This window comes from Taudactylus pleione, unplaced genomic scaffold (assembly GCF_031769625.1).
Source record: "Taudactylus pleione unplaced genomic scaffold, aTauple2 ptg000201l, whole genome shotgun sequence".
Lineage (NCBI taxonomy): Eukaryota > Metazoa > Chordata > Amphibia > Anura > Myobatrachidae > Taudactylus > Taudactylus pleione.
In genome coordinates, this window is record NW_028284603.1 from 18,535,549 (window position 1) to 18,553,211 (window position 17,663).

The 17,663-nt window shown below is 45.1% G+C and overlaps 1 protein-coding gene across 1 annotated transcript; it reads right to left on the reverse strand.

Annotated features, from left to right (window-relative positions):
* Positions 1-3,942: 3,942 nt before the first annotated feature.
* On the reverse strand, positions 3,943-8,908 carry LOC148518231 (speriolin-like). The gene is made up of 3 exons (XM_088477439.1): positions 8,851-8,908; positions 4,590-4,729; positions 3,943-4,275 (listed from the first exon to the last, which is right to left on the reverse strand). Exons 1-3 carry the CDS (start codon positions 8,906-8,908, stop codon positions 3,943-3,945), a joined length of 531 nt encoding a protein of 176 aa, XP_088333565.1.
* Between the last annotated feature and the right edge of the window lie 8,755 nt (positions 8,909-17,663).

Consider the following 17,663-nt stretch of genomic DNA (forward strand, 5'->3'; position numbering starts at 1 on the left):
GAATACAAAAGCAACTTTTTGGACTTTTAGGGGTCTATTTACTAAGCAGTGTTAGGAGAAGTGAAAAGTGATATGGTGCCAGCCAATCAGCTCCCAACTGTCATATTTCAAACACAGCCTGTGAGATGGCAGTTAGAAGCTGATTGGCTGCCACCTTATCACTCTTCACTTCTCCTAAAAATGCTTAGTAAATAGACCCCATAGAGAGGTAACTGCTCTAATACTGACATAGGAAACCTGCACAAACAGTGCTCCCATATCATAAAACACAGAAGAACGCTAACTTTCATTGTAGGAAGATAACAGGTCGGACAATGCCCTATATTTAAGAACTGAAATATAGATTAAATGAATACTTTTCTGATAATGTCCCTGAAAGCAGATCTAACACTGCACAGCAGAACCTGCACTGTGTGCTGTATGTGCGCTGATTTCACCTGAAATCACTTCACACTGTATTTAGGCAACACTGACTTTAAACCAATGGGAATAACCATCACTAGCAATTGCAGTAAAATGTGAATGTAAGCTGGAGTTTGTGAGGCATAAAGGAAGCATCAGCACAGCTACATTCTCTGAGCGGTCCCTCCAGTCACTTCTCAAGCTACCAGCGCAGTAATTCTTTTGGGCACTTGCATGGTTGTAAAATTGCTCTAGTCTGGTGGATGCATCCAGGACTGATTTCTTGCTGCTTTCGTGTCAGCAGGAATCTCGGCAGCTGTTCAAGTAGATTTGCAAGATTACATACCGTACACAGATTTTTATGGCCATTTCCACCAGCTGATTCCCCATGGCTGAGTCTGTGTGACAAGGATGGGTGATCGGGCCAACACACCTCTTCCATTATATAGTGTATGTATTACGCCACGATCCACTGTGAACAAAACAAAAAAGTTTACTGCAGATTTACACAGAACTTCCAGACTGATGTCTGAATAAAACTAAACTTCCAAACCACGTACTGTTTAAAATGACATTGGCTCATTAATATGCAGCTGATCATGGTTTAAATGCAATAGTTTAGTTATGCATCGACTGAGGCAGCCTCATGAGTAATGGGGCCCATCCATCAGCGATGGCTTGCCGCAATACTGCAATCCGGCATTGCGGCATCGCAGAAATCGAACATGTTGGATTTTCCCGATTTGACGATCGCGATCAAAAAATGATCGCAATCCCGACATTTAACATGGAAAATGTCTGCGATCCACCGACGGATCACAGAACATCGATGGTGGGAGGTCGGCGTTTCCACCCGGAAATGCCAGCACTTCCCATCGCATCGCCGGATCGCAAAATCCAGTGTCTGATGTATGGCCACCTTAAGTCTGCCCACATGTACTGTACTAAAAAAAGATCAATAAACTGTCTACATGTCTGTAACATAGTTCGAATTTTGGGATAGGACATGCATTTCCAATATATATGAATTGCAGGGAGGTTGCATGGCTGCACTAAATGTAATGGGCCTATTTGCGCCATGCCTGTATAAGCATGCGGTATATGTATGGACTAATTATTAGTCTGGATATTAAATTGCTGACCTTGTTAACACTAGAGGCCTGAATCTGAGTCAGACGGATCTCTTAGGACGGATGCAAATAGTGAGTTTTTGTATATTGCACACGCGCAGAAGTGAAATTACCCGTATTTGCTTTTGTCCATGTTTAGACTAAATCGGTCGCGATGGTGATCGGAAGCAGCTTCTACGGACGCTGCACTCCATGCATGCTGGAGGTCCCTACAAACACCTGCTGCATTAACATTTTAGTTGGACGGTATTGTGCAGCTGCTCCAGGCCATATATTTATTTACTAATCCCAAAAATTGTCACTTCTTTTATTTAAATGTCCATCCACATCCTGTTTTTTATTGCATCTCCGCTCATTAACAAATAAAAAGGTAAATTAAATAATAACTGATCAGTAAGGAAGTTTTAGAGAAGTCAGAAGTTGTCCACATAGCAGATATTTAAGTTTAGCCCAATAGCTGCTGCACCAATGAATCTGTGGCCAGTTTGCGCACACACGTGGTGCACCACAACGCAGAGGGGGAAGGGCCCAGGCCAGTTGGGGAAGGCCGGGTCAGTAACCGCCCCCACTGCTCTGCCCACTACCGCTGACTGGTATAGCACAGCTGCACATTGGGCAGCTAGAGAACAGAGCTACTGCTGCAGCTGACTCCTCTCACTGCCTGATGTGCCCACTCTCCCGGGACCTGTGGGAGGCTCCTGATTTTCTGATTTTTCGTGTAGCCCCCGCTCCCCCAGAAGAGTAGGCACTTCTCTTGCATCCTGCCCACCTAGAGAAGTGGTCAGGAATAGGGAGAATCTTACTGGCAATCTGAGGTCCGGGCATAGGGAACGGGGCCTAATGATGCAATTTTATGGTAGTCGCATTATTTGGCGCAAATACTCCGGCACCGCCCCCATTACTGCCCACTTGAAAATCCTTTCCAGGCCACTACATGGAATGTTGGTAAGTATGGGCTCTGCTGCTATACCAGGGCAGCCAGTGGTAGTGAGCTGAGAGGAAGTTACAGGTGCCCCCTTTCCTTGAGCCCTCCCCCCACACCTGTGCTGAGTGTGCATAACACTATTAAAGATTTTAATTTATTTTTTTGTGGGAGGGGGCGTGGCCACATCTCCCCTGATTTGGTCATGCCCTCACCAGTATTCAGGCCCATCACAGCTCTTCACGGCCTGTGCACGGGACTAGCTGTTTGATTATAGGTCTGAGGGCCTGATTCAGACCCACTCGCTAAGATGCATACTCTCGCTGCTGCCGATGGTATGCATTGTGCGCATGTATCTCAGTGCGCATGTGTATACCTTAACGAAAGTTCACAATGCATTCGCTCACTGCGCATAGACAGCCCAGCAGAGTGAGTGACAGGAGAAGCCGTTTGTAGGTGGTAACGGGCTGGCCATTAAAAACAGGGGAGTGGAGGTGCAAACACAAGCGTGCCTGAGCATCTCAACGGCATTTTAGAGGTGTGTGTAATTAACAGGCAGCATCATAGTACATGTCACATTGGCTTGTTTTTACACTGAAGTGTTCGCGGCAGGGTATGGTCAACCTCAAGCGCTGCGATAGCATCCGATGTTACCTGATGTACCAATGATTTCATACACTTCCTGGACATGACGTGCACAAGTGGGCGTCTTAAAACAGGCTGGTGGGTGTCTGCATACACTATGTGATCGCTCGCTAAGAAATACTGGGCGTGCTAATGCATTGCTGTGCGATAGCACTGCCTACGCAATTTGCATACACATCGTGCGAGCGGCTCTGAATCAGCTCCTGAATCACCTTCTGCAGTATAGTTAGCCAATATTAATGCTCATGTCAACGCAGTTATTGACCATGCTCTTTCATGATCCAAACAGATACAGGGGTCTATTTACTAAGCAGTGTTAGGAGACATAGTGAAAAGTGATAAGAAAGTGATAAGGTGCCAGCCAATCAGCTCCCAACTGTCATCTCACAGGCTGTGTTTGAAAAATTACAGTTGGGAGCTGATTGGCTGGCACCTTATCACTTTCTTAACACTTTTCACTCTGTCTCCTAACACTGCTTAGTAAATAGACCCCACAATCTTTTTAGGTCTGGTGGTCATTTTGAGCAAAGAAATTCTGAAACTTCATACCAATTTGTTGTCTAAATTGCCATACGTATGGCCAGCATAATATTACTGGCTTCGGCGTGTCCTATACATAACCTAAAAGCAAAATCAACTCTAGATCAAAAAATAATAAAATAATTGTGGCAACTGCAGAAAAACTAAGAATGATTAATTAAAAAAAGACACAAAACGCTTAGCGTTGTTACTAATTCAGCTTTTAATTGTTATTAAACATACCTGTCAACCAGCTTTTAGCAAGACTGATCTGTTCATCTTTAAGAACAAAGACAAGACATTAGGTGGGAAGTGTCCGCCTCACTACCAGATAAACATGTTCTTTCTGTCCTCATGGGCCAGCAGTGCCAAACAGTTGAGGAGGACATGAACAGATTTCACCATGTTTTGTGGAACACAGTCGTTTATGATCTTGCGGAGAAATTCAAGATCATTTAAGCATGCATGTTCATTTGTTCCAGCGGCTGGTAGCCCTTTCATTGTTCCATACTTGTTAATCAAACTCTCTGTGAAAGTCACGTGCACTGAAGGGTAATATCCTTGTGTCCTGAGTCGTCCCATGAGGTCCTTGTAACGATGTTCTAGTTTAGACCTTAATGTCTCATTCACTGTGCCGGACAATTTACAGGTACTAACCTGTAATTAATAACTATGTATGCTGGTGGAGATGAGCTATGGCATTACTAGGTTCCACAGTGGCACAAAGAGCAGCAAAGAGTATTTGTTTCCTGCAGCCAGTAGAGGCAGCCATTTTGTGTGCCACATCAATATCCATGACAATACAAAATTCCAAAATAATTGGTTCTTAGTGAATTGAATGCTGTATTCTCATAAATATTGTTTTAGCGCACAAAATTCTCGCCTTCACTTTGTGGCAACAACATTTCCATTTTAAGAATATTTATTCATTTGTATATAAAATAAAAAATATAATAATTTTGCTTCGTAACCTGTATGATCTGATCTTCTATATTAGCCACATAGTATCCATATAGTCGAGCTTTGTTAAAGACAGCAGACAGAATCCTTCGGTCTAGTTGGAATCCAATTTCACTGACAATCTTCTGACTTAGTGGAAACTGTCCCAACTCTGTAGAAATGAAGAGGCAAAATTAGACTTTTCAAGGAAACTATCCAGGCTGAGAACTAATTACCTGATTCAGACCTGCTCGCTAGGAAGCGTTCGTTCGTAGCTGTCGATGGTTCACATTGTGCGCATGCGTATGCATCGCAATGCGTGTGTGTGTGAACTAGTCCGATCGATCAGGAAGCGTAGGCTCGCCCAGCTGAATGAGTGACAGGACAAGCCGTTTGTGGGTGGTAACAGGAGCAGGCCACTAGAAACGGGGGAGTGGAGGTGCGAACGCAGGCATGCCTGAGCATCTTAACGCCATTTCAGAGGCGTGCATAATTAATAGGCAGCATCATAGTACACGTCACCTGATTGAATTTTACACTGAAGTGATCGCAGTGCTTGCAGTAGGATATAGTCGACCTCAAGCGCTGTGAATGCATTCGATGGTACCTGATGTACCGATGGTTGCATACACTTCCTGGAGATGACGTGCGCAAGTGGGCGTTTTAAGACAGGCTGGTGGGTGTCTGCATACACAATGCGATCGAACGCCAAGACATAGTGGGCGTGCTAATGACTTGCCGTGTGATTGCCTGCCTTGCCATCACTTAGCCGAATTTGCATACGCTGGGAGCGCGCATATGCATCTAGCGAGCAGGTCTGAATCGAGCCCTAAGTGCCATGTTCTCCTTTACCAGTTGCCGGACTGGACTTTAACTGACATGGTCGCATCTGATACGACCAGTCACAAACGCCCACTAGGGAGCTGCTGAAAGATAATCTTTTGGAATAAGGCTGCAGGGAAGGGAAAGTGTGCATTGGGCTGGGAATATCTAGGACCCAACGGCTTGGTTGACCAATCCACACCCCTCCCCCACCACCGAAACATCATTAATACACTTTGTTATCCAATTCAGGGAGGTAATGCAGTCGCTAATGGAGATGGCACTCCAATGAGCAACCTGCAGGCTGCTCAGGCCAAGCAAAAACACTAGTATGACTGCTGTGCTATAGAGCGTGTACATGACATGGGGCAAAAGGTTCTGATTTTCATAGCGAGACGGCAGGACAAGTTGCAGACTATCTGGGAGGGTCCCTACACTGTTGTTCAGCACCTCAATGATGTTGTTAAGTATTTGGTTGCCAGGGTGGAGGGATGCAAGAAACACAAGGTGCATCAAATAAACATGTCAATAGTTTATCATGAAAGGGGAGCCTATATGTTATCCATGTGTAGCCTGCCTGAAAATGAACATGGGCCGGACCATTTGCTGGATTTAGCAGCTGCTGCTTAGGAGGGAGGTCCCTGGCTGACACTTACAATAATGAGGAGCTATTAGGGAAGCAACTAGGCCAACTAGCTGACATATTACATCCCTATCAGCACCATTTCACAGTAAAGACTGGACTTACATGCTTAGTCACACATCATCTTAAAACTGGAAGCCAGACACCCCTCAGACAGACAGCATAACGGGTTTCCCCTACTGTAATGACTTCTATGAAAAAGAAGATTGATAAAATGTTACCACTAGGGGTGATTCAAAGTCTCACAGCATCCGAGCTGCCCCAGAGGTACTGGCCCCAAAGTAATGTTGGGGCACCCGGTTCTGTGCGGACCATAGATAATTAATTTATGCCACTGTTTGATGCCTATCCCATGCCCAGGATAGATGAGATGCTAGATTGGCTTGTTCAGGCACGCTATATTCTATAATTGAACTCAGAAGGGGGTACTGGCAGATACCACTGTCACCAGAGGCCTGGGAGCACTCCACATTTAGAGTTTCTGGGCATTCCTTTTGGGATGAAGAATGCCCCTCCCTCCTTCCAGAACCTGGTTATTGATCTGCTGGAAGGCCAGGAAGGATATACAGTTGCCTACCTGGATGTCATTGTGGTGTTCAGTCAGACCTGGAGGGAACACTTGATTCATCTAAACAGTGTGTTAGTCCGAATCACTGGGGCTGGAAACCATTAAACCCGAGAAATTTAAACTTGACATGAGGGCTGTGTGTGAGCCTGACATTTCTGATACAGGACTCGTAGAGAAGCCTCCTTCCACCATTTCTGCACTCTCTGCAAATTTAGTAGATGAACAGCACAAGTAAAGATGCTGACATAGAAATTGAGGATGCTATTGAGGAAGTGCAACAGGATGAAGGGGATATTTGTGTAGCTGACAGCGTTAATGAGGATGTTGATGATGAGGATGTTTGTGTAAGTCAGGCACCAGTGGAAGCAGCTCTTGCCCATTAGAAGAAGGCCATTGTCATGCCTGACATAAAACCAAAAATTCCACCTCTTATGTGTGGAATTATTTTGTCAAGCCAGCTGTAGTGTTTGTAAATCCAAAGTAAGTAGAGGTAGGGACGTTAAACATCTAGGAACATCCACCTTGTTATGCCATTTGCAGCATGCTCATGAACATTTTTTGGCAAAATCTGAAAATTCTGCTAAAGTAATAACAACATGCAGTCCAGCATCAGCTAGCTCTTATCTCTAGATCCCTGCAATCTCCACTGCCAACACCTTCATCATCAATCTCCTCATTAATGATCCTAATAGTCCTGCATCCAAATTGCTTAGGCTCCTCTATTTAGGATTCCTCATAAAAATCCTTGAGCGCTAGGCCTGTTGTTGCTGGGGGTGGATCTTCATCCCAGAAGGGAATCAAGAAGACTACAAGAAGTAGTTAAAAAAAAACAACTGACTAATAACCAATTATTTGCAAGAGGAAGCAAGTATGACAGCTGTCACCTAGTTGCACAGCGGATCACTGAAGCCATGACTACTATGCTAGTATTAGATCTGTGTCCAATATCTGCCATTAATGCATCTGGTTTTAGACAGTTAATTGAGGTCTTGTGTTCCCACTACCAAATTACATCTCGGTTCCATTTTACCACAGGTGCAGACACTGGGCATGCATACACTGGTAATGACACTGGACACACTCATACAGGGACAGAGACACTGGGTACACACATAGGAGAGCCATAACTAGGGAATATACTTTGGACAGCAATACTGTATCAACACTATTGTGGTTTGTCCCCCTGTGCCATTGATGTGGTGAGGACAATGGCTGGGTCTAAGTGCTGGGAGCCTGTCTCACCCCCTACTGTAACTCTCTCCTCAATACACTAAGCTTCAGTGTCCATTGATTCACCTACCTGCATCACTGTGTCTTCTCTTGTTGCTGCTGAATGAACTCCATCTCTAAACATTGCAGTGCACTTCCTGGTCACATTGCACATCCAAGCACACTTGCCTACTTTTAAAAAACCATTTCAGGGAGATTGTGAAAGCAGCACCTATGAGCGCGTGTTACAGTGGGTGTGTACTGATAAATCTGAGAGGCGTGTCCTAAACCTGACTTACATCCAAATGTAAACCAGCCCAAAAGCAGTTAGTAAGATCTGTTTGTTGATGAAAACACACTAATACTTTGCAGAAATTCATAGGGATCATTGTGCCTTATAATAAACAATGCAAGGAAATGACACTAATGATCCCATTTGAATGTATATAATCTCTTTTTTTTATTGTAACAGCTTCATAATGGGGGTAAGGATGAAATGAGGGAGATTGGTAGACTCTTCAGGGAGACAGGGAGATTGCTACTATTTCAGGGAGTCTCCCTGACAATTAGGGAGAGTTGGCAAGTATGCATCCAAGGTGTCCATCAGTGTTCAAGGCATGCCCCCCATACTCAGAGGCATGTCTCTCTTAGCTCTTCTGTGCAGCTTACTGACTGTGGTGTGGCACCGTCCCCAGCTCTGCAAGCAGTGTCTGACTATACAGAAGTGAGGCTGAGCTGTTGCTGCCTCATCTCTCATCTCCCTGCAGTCCCAAGGGAGCTCCACAAAGCTGTTGAGCGTTAACTATAAAAATTATTACAATAAACAAAGAAGATGTTTATAAGTTATAAATATGTAATACCCCACTATGTGAGTTATTACGTCCGACTTGGCATTATATAGGCAGAGAATTCCCAGTAGTCTCTAGAGCAACTGAAGAGGTCAGTAGCAGCAGGTCACATGACCAGTGTCAGGCAGGTGTCAGTTGGCAGGGAGCAGCAGTTGGCAGTTGCAGTCCTGAGGTAACAAAGAGGACCAGACCTGCACACCTACCTGGCAGCAGTCGGCAGCCAAAGTCGCGATAATCTGCAGATGGAGACACCAAACCCATTGTGAAAGCTTCAGACAATCAGTCAGCAGGTAGACTGTGAGCCTTAAGTCCGTAAGACTGCAGCTAACTACCATCTACCCTTATAGTACCAGAGCCGCTCCCCTCAGTACTGACTAGTAATACTGGAAGGCACCCTATTAAGAAATACTGCCAGCCAAATTGCTACAACAGTGGAGATAGAGAGAGAAATAGCACAATGGAGACTTAAATTGAGATTGGATAAGTTGCAACTCCTAACCAAGAACATGGTCTTATCTAGTATATAAATTAGCCTCCGTCAGAGTCATCAACCCGGGCAACGTTGCATGCATAAAAGTGAGAATAGCGCTGGACTGTTACTAAAGTAGTGAGCTCATATACCAGTTTAGATATATTTATAAGGTTAGACTAATAGATAAATGACTGTAGCTCAAGGTAAGTTCAGTAAATGGCCATACATAGAGTTGATATTTACTGAGTGACCAATGTACTAACCATTGCAGCTTACTGGGTTCGGGAGGACAGCCGCCCAAGCGGCTTCCGGTCCAGTTCCTGTCAAATAAAATATACTAAGGTGTTTGCGCTTATTTATGTGAACTAATGTCAACTGAAAGTAATTTCTGAATTCTGTTATTGTTGGTTGAAGTCACATACCAATTGTATTGTAAACGTGTGACAGTTTGTTGGAATGAAAGCAAAATTGTTAATCTACAGATGTCAGATTTACTCAAATGAACTCCCTTTTCATACATTTACTGAAACAATCTTTACATCTGTAAGTAATAGCAGTTTATTACAACTTGGCGTCCGCGAACAGGATACGACACGAAAATGTCAGCATCACAAACTCCTGCATTGACCTCTGGCCAGAGACCATTACCTGCTTCACCCAGACAGAGAGCTTCACCATCAAAAAATGTCTCACCCAGCAGTAGTATGGTACATACAACACAGGCATTACCCATCACAATGCTGTATTATTTTGGGGGCCCCTGGCTACCAACGTACTCTGAATTCTTTGAAGGTACTTGTATCCTGTGTGCGTGTATCCCCAAAGACAAAATGCGGTTGATGTTTAGGCTATACCCGCTTAGTGATGAGCAAAGAGTGGAGATCGTGATCGGGCAGTTGAAAGGTCTCGCCTTGCGGGAGGTCAAAGCATGGGCGGATGAAGAACGGAAGACGGCAGAGGATATCTTCAAAAAACTGGAAAGTATATTTGACTCACGGACTATTTCTGAACTTCGGAACCATCTTTACGCCAGGAAGCAGCAACCCCAAGAGTCACTGAGGGATTTAGCCCTGGGCCTGCAGGAAGCTATGCAGGCAATCCAAGCCCGAGAACCGTGGAAGGTAGAGCAAGTCGATGAAACGCTTATTAATTTATTCATTGAAGGGGCGCGAGGAGAAGCGACCAGGGCCCAACTTAGGATGTGGAGACGCCAGAATCCTGTATGCCCATTCTCAGAGTTCAAAGAAGCTGTGCTAGATATCCTTGGGCTTAACCAGAATGCCGACACTGAATATGGCGCATCTCCAGAACAATTGAAAGGCGGAAATTATGAAGAGGCCAGACCATATATGATGCCTGACACTCCATTACCTAGTGAAACGGTTACCCAACAAGTGCAGTCTGGCCAAGATCTGATCGGAACCTTTATGAGTGCTGTCACTGAAATAATGAAGGAGTTAAAGGATATTTGTCAGGAACAGGCTGGAGCAAAACGCAGAGACTGGCGCCAGGAATGTGGTGTGAGGAATCGGTCACGATGGGACATTCCACGAGAATCAGGCCGACATCCAACGGACCAATTCGACTCACAAGGGGGGCCTATCTGCAGAGGTTGCCAGCAAACCAGCCACATTGAACGCTATTGCATCCAGAGAGAGCCTGAAGACCAGTCCTCAGGAGAGACAGAAGGAATAGGTCCACAAATGAAAGTAGGGCAACCCAAATATGTGAGTTTGAGCCCAATATTACAAAACCAAATAAAAGGCATGCCATCACCAGGTGATGTTACATCAGCTATCGCAAATAGAATTTTGGGCAAAGTTGTATGGTTCCACGTGCGACGCGGCTATGGTTTCGTGAACCGGAAGGACACCAAGGAGGACCTGTTCGTACATTATACTGCCATTAAGAAAAACAACCCCAGGAGGTACTTCCGCAGTTTGGGAGATGGAGAGACCGTAGAGTTTAATATCGTCAAAGGGGAAAAAGTTCTACAGGCAGCAAATGTCACTGGTCCTGGTGGTGTTCCAGTTCAAGGGAGTAGATATGCAGCAGAACGTCAGTATTATTGGTGTTATTCACATCGCAGAGGTTCTCCACATAATTACCAACAAAACTATCGATACCACAAATATGGAAAGGAGACCGAAGAAGTGGGAAGTGTGGTAGAAAGAATAAATAAACAACAGCCTTGTACGGCACATCAATACACACCATATTATCTACCGAAACACTATGAATACAACCAACAAAACTTTGATGACCACGTGAAGAGTGAACCATCGGAAGGAACGAACAAACCAGTTGTGGACGAACAGAGAGAGGCAGTGATGCAGAGTCGCCAGAACATAGTCACGCAACGACTTTCTCCACAGCCAGTACCTGAGAGTAAATCTAGAGTGGAGAATATCAATTCTTGAACGTATTACCTCAATCGGGCAAATTCTAGTGCCACTAACCGGGAAAGAAACACTGAAATGGTGATTCGCATGGCCACAGCAGAGGGATCGAGGCCCCTTAAACACAATAGCCTAGATTTGCTTATGTCACAGTCTGAATCTAATGTTCTTGTAGAAACACCTAGTGAAGCTGAAGAGGTTGTGGCATATCTTTCTCCAGAGAGATATGGCCCAGATAGTAAGTACACCGCTATAAGTGGTGAGGAGTTCATTGTCAGGTTGCAGCAGGCTATATGCAGGTCTAGAAAGGGCAACAAAGGTGTATTACCAATACGATGTTAAGTTACTGGATGCTTGTCATATACTGTATTTCCCTTTTCATAATAACATTACATTTTATGTTGTTGATAATGCCATAATGTACAAGAGACTGTTCTACAGTGGGTTTTGAGTGTTGCCTGTTGCATGAGGACACGCATAATTCAAGTGGGGAAATATGTAATACCCCACTATGTGAGTTATTACGTCCGACTTGGCATTATATAGGCAGAGAATTCCCAGTAGTCTCTACAGCAGCTGAAGAGGTCAGGAGCAGCAAGTCACATGACCAGTGTCAGGCAGGTGTCAGTTGGCAGGGAGCAGCAGTTGGCAGTTGCAGTCCTGAGGTAACAAAGAGGACCAGACCTGCACACCTACCTGGCAGCAGTCGGCAGCCAAAGTCGCGATAATCTGCAGATGGAGACACCAAACCCATTGTGAAAGCTTCAGACAATCAGTCAGCAGGTAGACTGTGAGCCTTAAGTCCGTAAGACTGCAGCTAACTACCATCTACCCTTGTAGTACCAGAGCCGCTCCCCTCAGTACTGACTAGTAACACTGGAAGGCACCCTATTAAGAAATACTGCCAGCCAAATTGCTACAACAGTGGAGATAGAGAGAGAAATAGCACAATGGAGACTTAAATTGAGATTGGATAAGTTGCAACTCCTAACCAAGAACATGGTCTTATCTAGTATATAAAATAGCCTCCGTCAGAGTCATCAACCCGGGCAACATTGCATGCATAAAAGTGAGAATAGCGCTGGACTGTTACTAAAGTAGTGAGCTCATATACCAGTTTAGATATATTTATAAGGTTAGACTAATAGATAAATGACTGTAGCTCAAGATAAGTTCAGTAAATGGCCATACATAGAGTTGATATTTACTGAGTGTCCAATGTACTAACCATTGCAGCTTACAGGGTTCGGGAGGACAGCCGCCCAAGCGGCTTCCGGTCCAGTTCCTGTCAAATAAAATATACTAAGGTGTTTGCGCTTATTTATGTGAACTAATGTCAACTGAAAGTAATTTCTGAATTCTGTTATTGTTGGTTGAAGTCACATACCAATTGTATTGTAAACGTGTGACAGTTTGTTGGAATGAAAGCAAAATTGTTAATCTACAGATGTCAGATTTACTCAAATGAACTCCCTTTTCATACATTTACTGAAACAATCTTTACATCTGTAAGTAATAGCAGTTTATTACAACTATCTCCTTTGTATTATTCTAATCATTTTTATATCAAAACTCAGGAGTATGACTGGGGAGACCTGTCTACCCTGACTGCACGTCCCTGCCCTGTGCTGTTCCCACAGTTTGTATGGTGATGCTTCTAAGAAACGCAATTTTACTTCTCGTATAGGAGCTACGCAGGATTTGCCTTCAACCTAAAATAATTTATTGTGATTGCTTTAGGAAGGGTAGAGGAACCACAGACCAGTGGCAAAGTGGTGAAGCAAAGGAAACATCACAGATACGACGATACTTACCTAGACCTTGGTTTTACGTCATAGATGTCAACAATTAAGAGTGTTCACAGGGCCTGATTCAGCAAGGAACGCTAGTCTGCTAATACGCACGCAACGCAGTTGCTAATATCAGCGGTGATATGCAAATAATTGCATTCACATTGCAATCGCAGCCTAACATAAGGACGCCCACTCTCCCTTACTCACATCCGTATGCTATAGCAATATAGCAAAATAATCAGTAACATTGAGTAACATCGGACCCATACGCACAGTTAAGGCATGTCAGACCTGCTAACTTCAGCGCACGCTATGGGGCATATTCAATTGGGGACGAGAATAGCAAAAATCCAGCACCCGCAGGGTTTGCATGCAGGTGTGAGATTTTTGCTATTCACTTGGAGGTTTTATTTTGTGCATCTCCAGAGCACGACCACTTTTTCCTAAAAGCCACAATTTTAGTAAAAATGGTCGGGAAATGCTCTGGGACCCCGGCAGCATCTCTCCTAATGACTAATTAAGCAATTGGAAGTTTACAGTTAGCTTAATTAGTCAGTAATATTCACCTTCTGAAGTGCTGTATTCTGAATCCAGGGTCAGGACCCGGTCTCCTGCAGCAGTGGTGAGTATGTCCGTGTGTGGGAGTGTTTGAGAGTGTTTATGAGTGAGTGTGTGTGTCCCTAGTGTAAGTATGCCCCCCTGTAATGGGTGCTGGGGGAACTACATCTCCCAGCAGCCCCCTGCCCAGTGAGAAGATGAGGAGTAGGCCACCGGGAGCCACAGAAACCCTCCGGGTAGGTAAGTGTCAAGTTTTATTTTTATTTTTTTACACGGTGCAGGGTTTTCAGCTCTGAAAACCCTACAACCACTTTTTATTTGGATACCGCGGGTATCCGGAGCGCGCATACCCATGGTAATCCAAAATTGGGCACGCGAAGGGGAGCGAGGTTTTTTCATCACTAAACCTCGCGCCCAATTGAATATGCCCCTATAAGGCCTCAGGCTGCATATGGTATCGCAGTGGTTAATTTGTGCACGCCCCTGCAACACCATTGAAATTCACTGGCACGCCTGCGTTCGCCTGACCACCCCCCTGTTACCACACTTCCTGTCAATCACTCTGCGATGGGTCTGTGTCGCCACGATTGCAGTGGCTGGTACGAGCATGTGCACTGCGATGCGTATGTATGCGCACTGCGAAACAATCGGACAATTGCATGCGTATTAGCAGCTGTGGTCCTTGCTGAATCAGGCCCTCAGTGTGTACTATGTCTGAAAATATTGTCTGCAGAATGCTTAACCAAGCAAACTAAGGAACTCATTCAGACCTGCTCGCAAGATGCGGCCGCTCGCTGGCAAAAAGGGGCCGGATATTCAAATTCCACGCTTGCACTGTGTGGCGTAAGGATGCCCTCTATGTCTTAGCAAGCTATGGCACTGAGCGCTCGCTAGTGTATAAAGGCACCCCCTTTCCCCTCGCAACACACGTCATCTCCTGGAATTGTTGGATTAATCGGTAACATCGAGAGCCATCGTAGATGCTCGCAGCCCTTGAGGTAGCCTTACCCCGCTGCAAGCACTGCGATCAGTGCAGACTGAAGTACATGCAGGTGACGTGTACAATGATGCCACTTTACTAATTATACTCGCCCTTTAAACAGCATTTTGTTGGCCTGACACGTCTGCATCCGCAACACCACTCCCCCGTTTGCAAGCACCTTCCCCTGTAACCACCCACAAGCGGCACTATCTGTCACTTAAAGTAGCGCTCTGGCCTTGTGCTACAAGCACACGATTCCCCTTCGAAATGACTTGCTTACGCATTTGCACTGCGAATTATACACATGCGCACTGACCAACAATCGCCCGGCAGCAAGCAAACGTGCCTTAGGACCTGATTCAGACCTGTTCGCTAAGTGACCAATCACCCTAACATGGCTAAGAAACCATATGATTACTTCACCAGAAAGCTAAAAGAATTAACTCTCAGAGAAAGTATCAGCTTTCAGAAAAAAATAATTGCATTTATGAAAAAGAAAATCAAATGAAGATCGTACAGTGACTGATTCCCCATGTGGCATCAGTTTGTTACATGTTTGTTACATTACTTGACACATGAACTTAAATCAGTTTTTGAGCAGCGTCTAACAAAGCTCAGTGATTGGTTTGAAAAATATTTTCCAGAGAATATGGAGAAATTTGTATGGATCCAAGGACCCATCTGAATTTACCTCTACAGAAGAAAAAAAATAATTGAGCTCTCCTGTGACACGACTCTGAACAGTGGCGTGACTAGGGGTAGGTGAGCAGGGCAGTGTGGCAGGCCCAGCAGAGGGGGGCACTGCTGCCAGGGCAGCATATCTGGAAGTTGCCATTATAGAAGAAATGGTCCTGGGCCTGAGCTTCCTGCTCTGTGTTTCCCGGCCAGGGTTGGACTAGCCCACAGGGGTACAGGGGAATTCCCCGGTGGGCCCCACCCCCTCCTCTAGATGTCATGTTCCAGACTGTGTCCTGAATTGTACATTGTTACTTTATTAGGGGGTCAGTTACATGGTGGAGCAAGGCCGCCGATAAACTTAGGTTCTTGGATTTCTTCTATAGGAACTACACCAAGATTTGCCTAATGGCTAGCCAAGCAACTGTGGTGTTTGGCCACACCCCCTCTGGTGGATGGCCACACCCCTTAAGCATGGGCCCCTGTCAATGCACTCCCCCGGTGGGCCCTTAATGCCCCAGTCCAACACTGGTCCCGGCATCTCCTCTCTGCGTCTGATCACATCTCCTCCCCCTTCAGTCATATTCACATTTCAAAGTACAGTCGCAAGAGATCTTTCAGAAATAGGCTTCCCTTCCCCTTCCGCACGTCTGCAATACATCCATGGCGCTCCTAGGGTGGTTCTGTACGCTCGCATTGTTGCTGCCCCAAAACTTCCAATTTCATGGAAAACAGATGTGATTGAGTTCTGTATCACTCAGATTAGGAAATAGATACACAAAATTGAGTAAATATATGGCTGTGCAGGCGCTGTGCGCAAAAACTGTCCCTTTGTGTCCGTGCACAGAGATCCGTCCTATTCTGAATCAGCCCCAATAAGAGCACAGGAGAGAGTGAAGAGGACCCGAAGGTTTGCGGTTACTATAAGCAACGTGCCTAAGGAGAAAAAGGTCCCATACAATGTGAAAGGGTGAGTGCCTCCATCTATGTGTATAGCAGGGAAAAGCCCCCTTGATAAGGACTCCATACTACAGGGAAGGGGGAGGGGTTATTCAGTCAGGAGGTTGACACTCATATGTCACCAGTGAGTATGTCAACCTCACAATGGTGGTGCTGGATCCCAACATGGGTTTAATGCTACTTACAGTATTTTACCCATGTGGGTGCTACAACTTATCAGCATGTATAAAATTATAACCCCCACAGGTAAGATGCTCTAAGGAGCAGTAAACCTGCGTTGGGACCTCGGCGCTGGCGTTAGGAGGGCAACATACTTAATGGTGACATAGGGGGAGATGTACTAAGCCTTGGAGAGAGATAAAGTACCAACCAATCAGGTCCTGTCACTTTACAGGCGGTGTTTGAAAAAAGACTGTCAGGGCCCCGATTAACAATGATCCTAAATACCAGTGGCATATTTCTTTTAGAATCACAGTGATAAAAACTAATATGCCACTGGTAATTAGCATTAGGGTCCTCTGCTCACCTGCTGGAAGCATATCACTGCCAGTGACGGGTTACTTTGCCATGCGCAACATTCAGTCTGCGCATGTGCATGACTGATTAACCCAGCAGGGACTCGACAGTGCCTGGAAGGCTAAGCTGGATAGGCTGCTGCTGGGACCTCATTGCCAGCGATGCAGTGACAAACAGCGGTAATCTTGGCAAGATGGTAGATCAGTGACAAAGTCCATGGATATATGGGATCAAGGATGATCAGGCACTGATAGACCCAGAGGGAGGGTAAGGTGGGACCTTGTGTTGTGCATGGCTAGTACAAGCTGCCTTTGACATCACAACGTACTGTTGGCCACCAATAATTCCTGATGATTATTTTCAGTTTTTTTATCACACTTGCATGACCGATGAAGCGTGATGAATGAGCCCACTTAAGTCATTTAGACCGGAGTTTGAGTGCTATTAATGTTTTTTTCCGGCAGAATCTTGACCTTGTTGGTAACTGCTACAAAGCAAGCAGGGTTCAGAATGGGCTTGTCTTCCTTTACTTCCTCCACCTCAGCAGAACTGAATGCTCTGGACAAGGCATCGGCTTTGATGTTTTTATTACATAGGCCATAGGTAATCGCCAAATTGATTTGATCGAAAAATAATGACCATCTGGATTAACGGTCGTTTA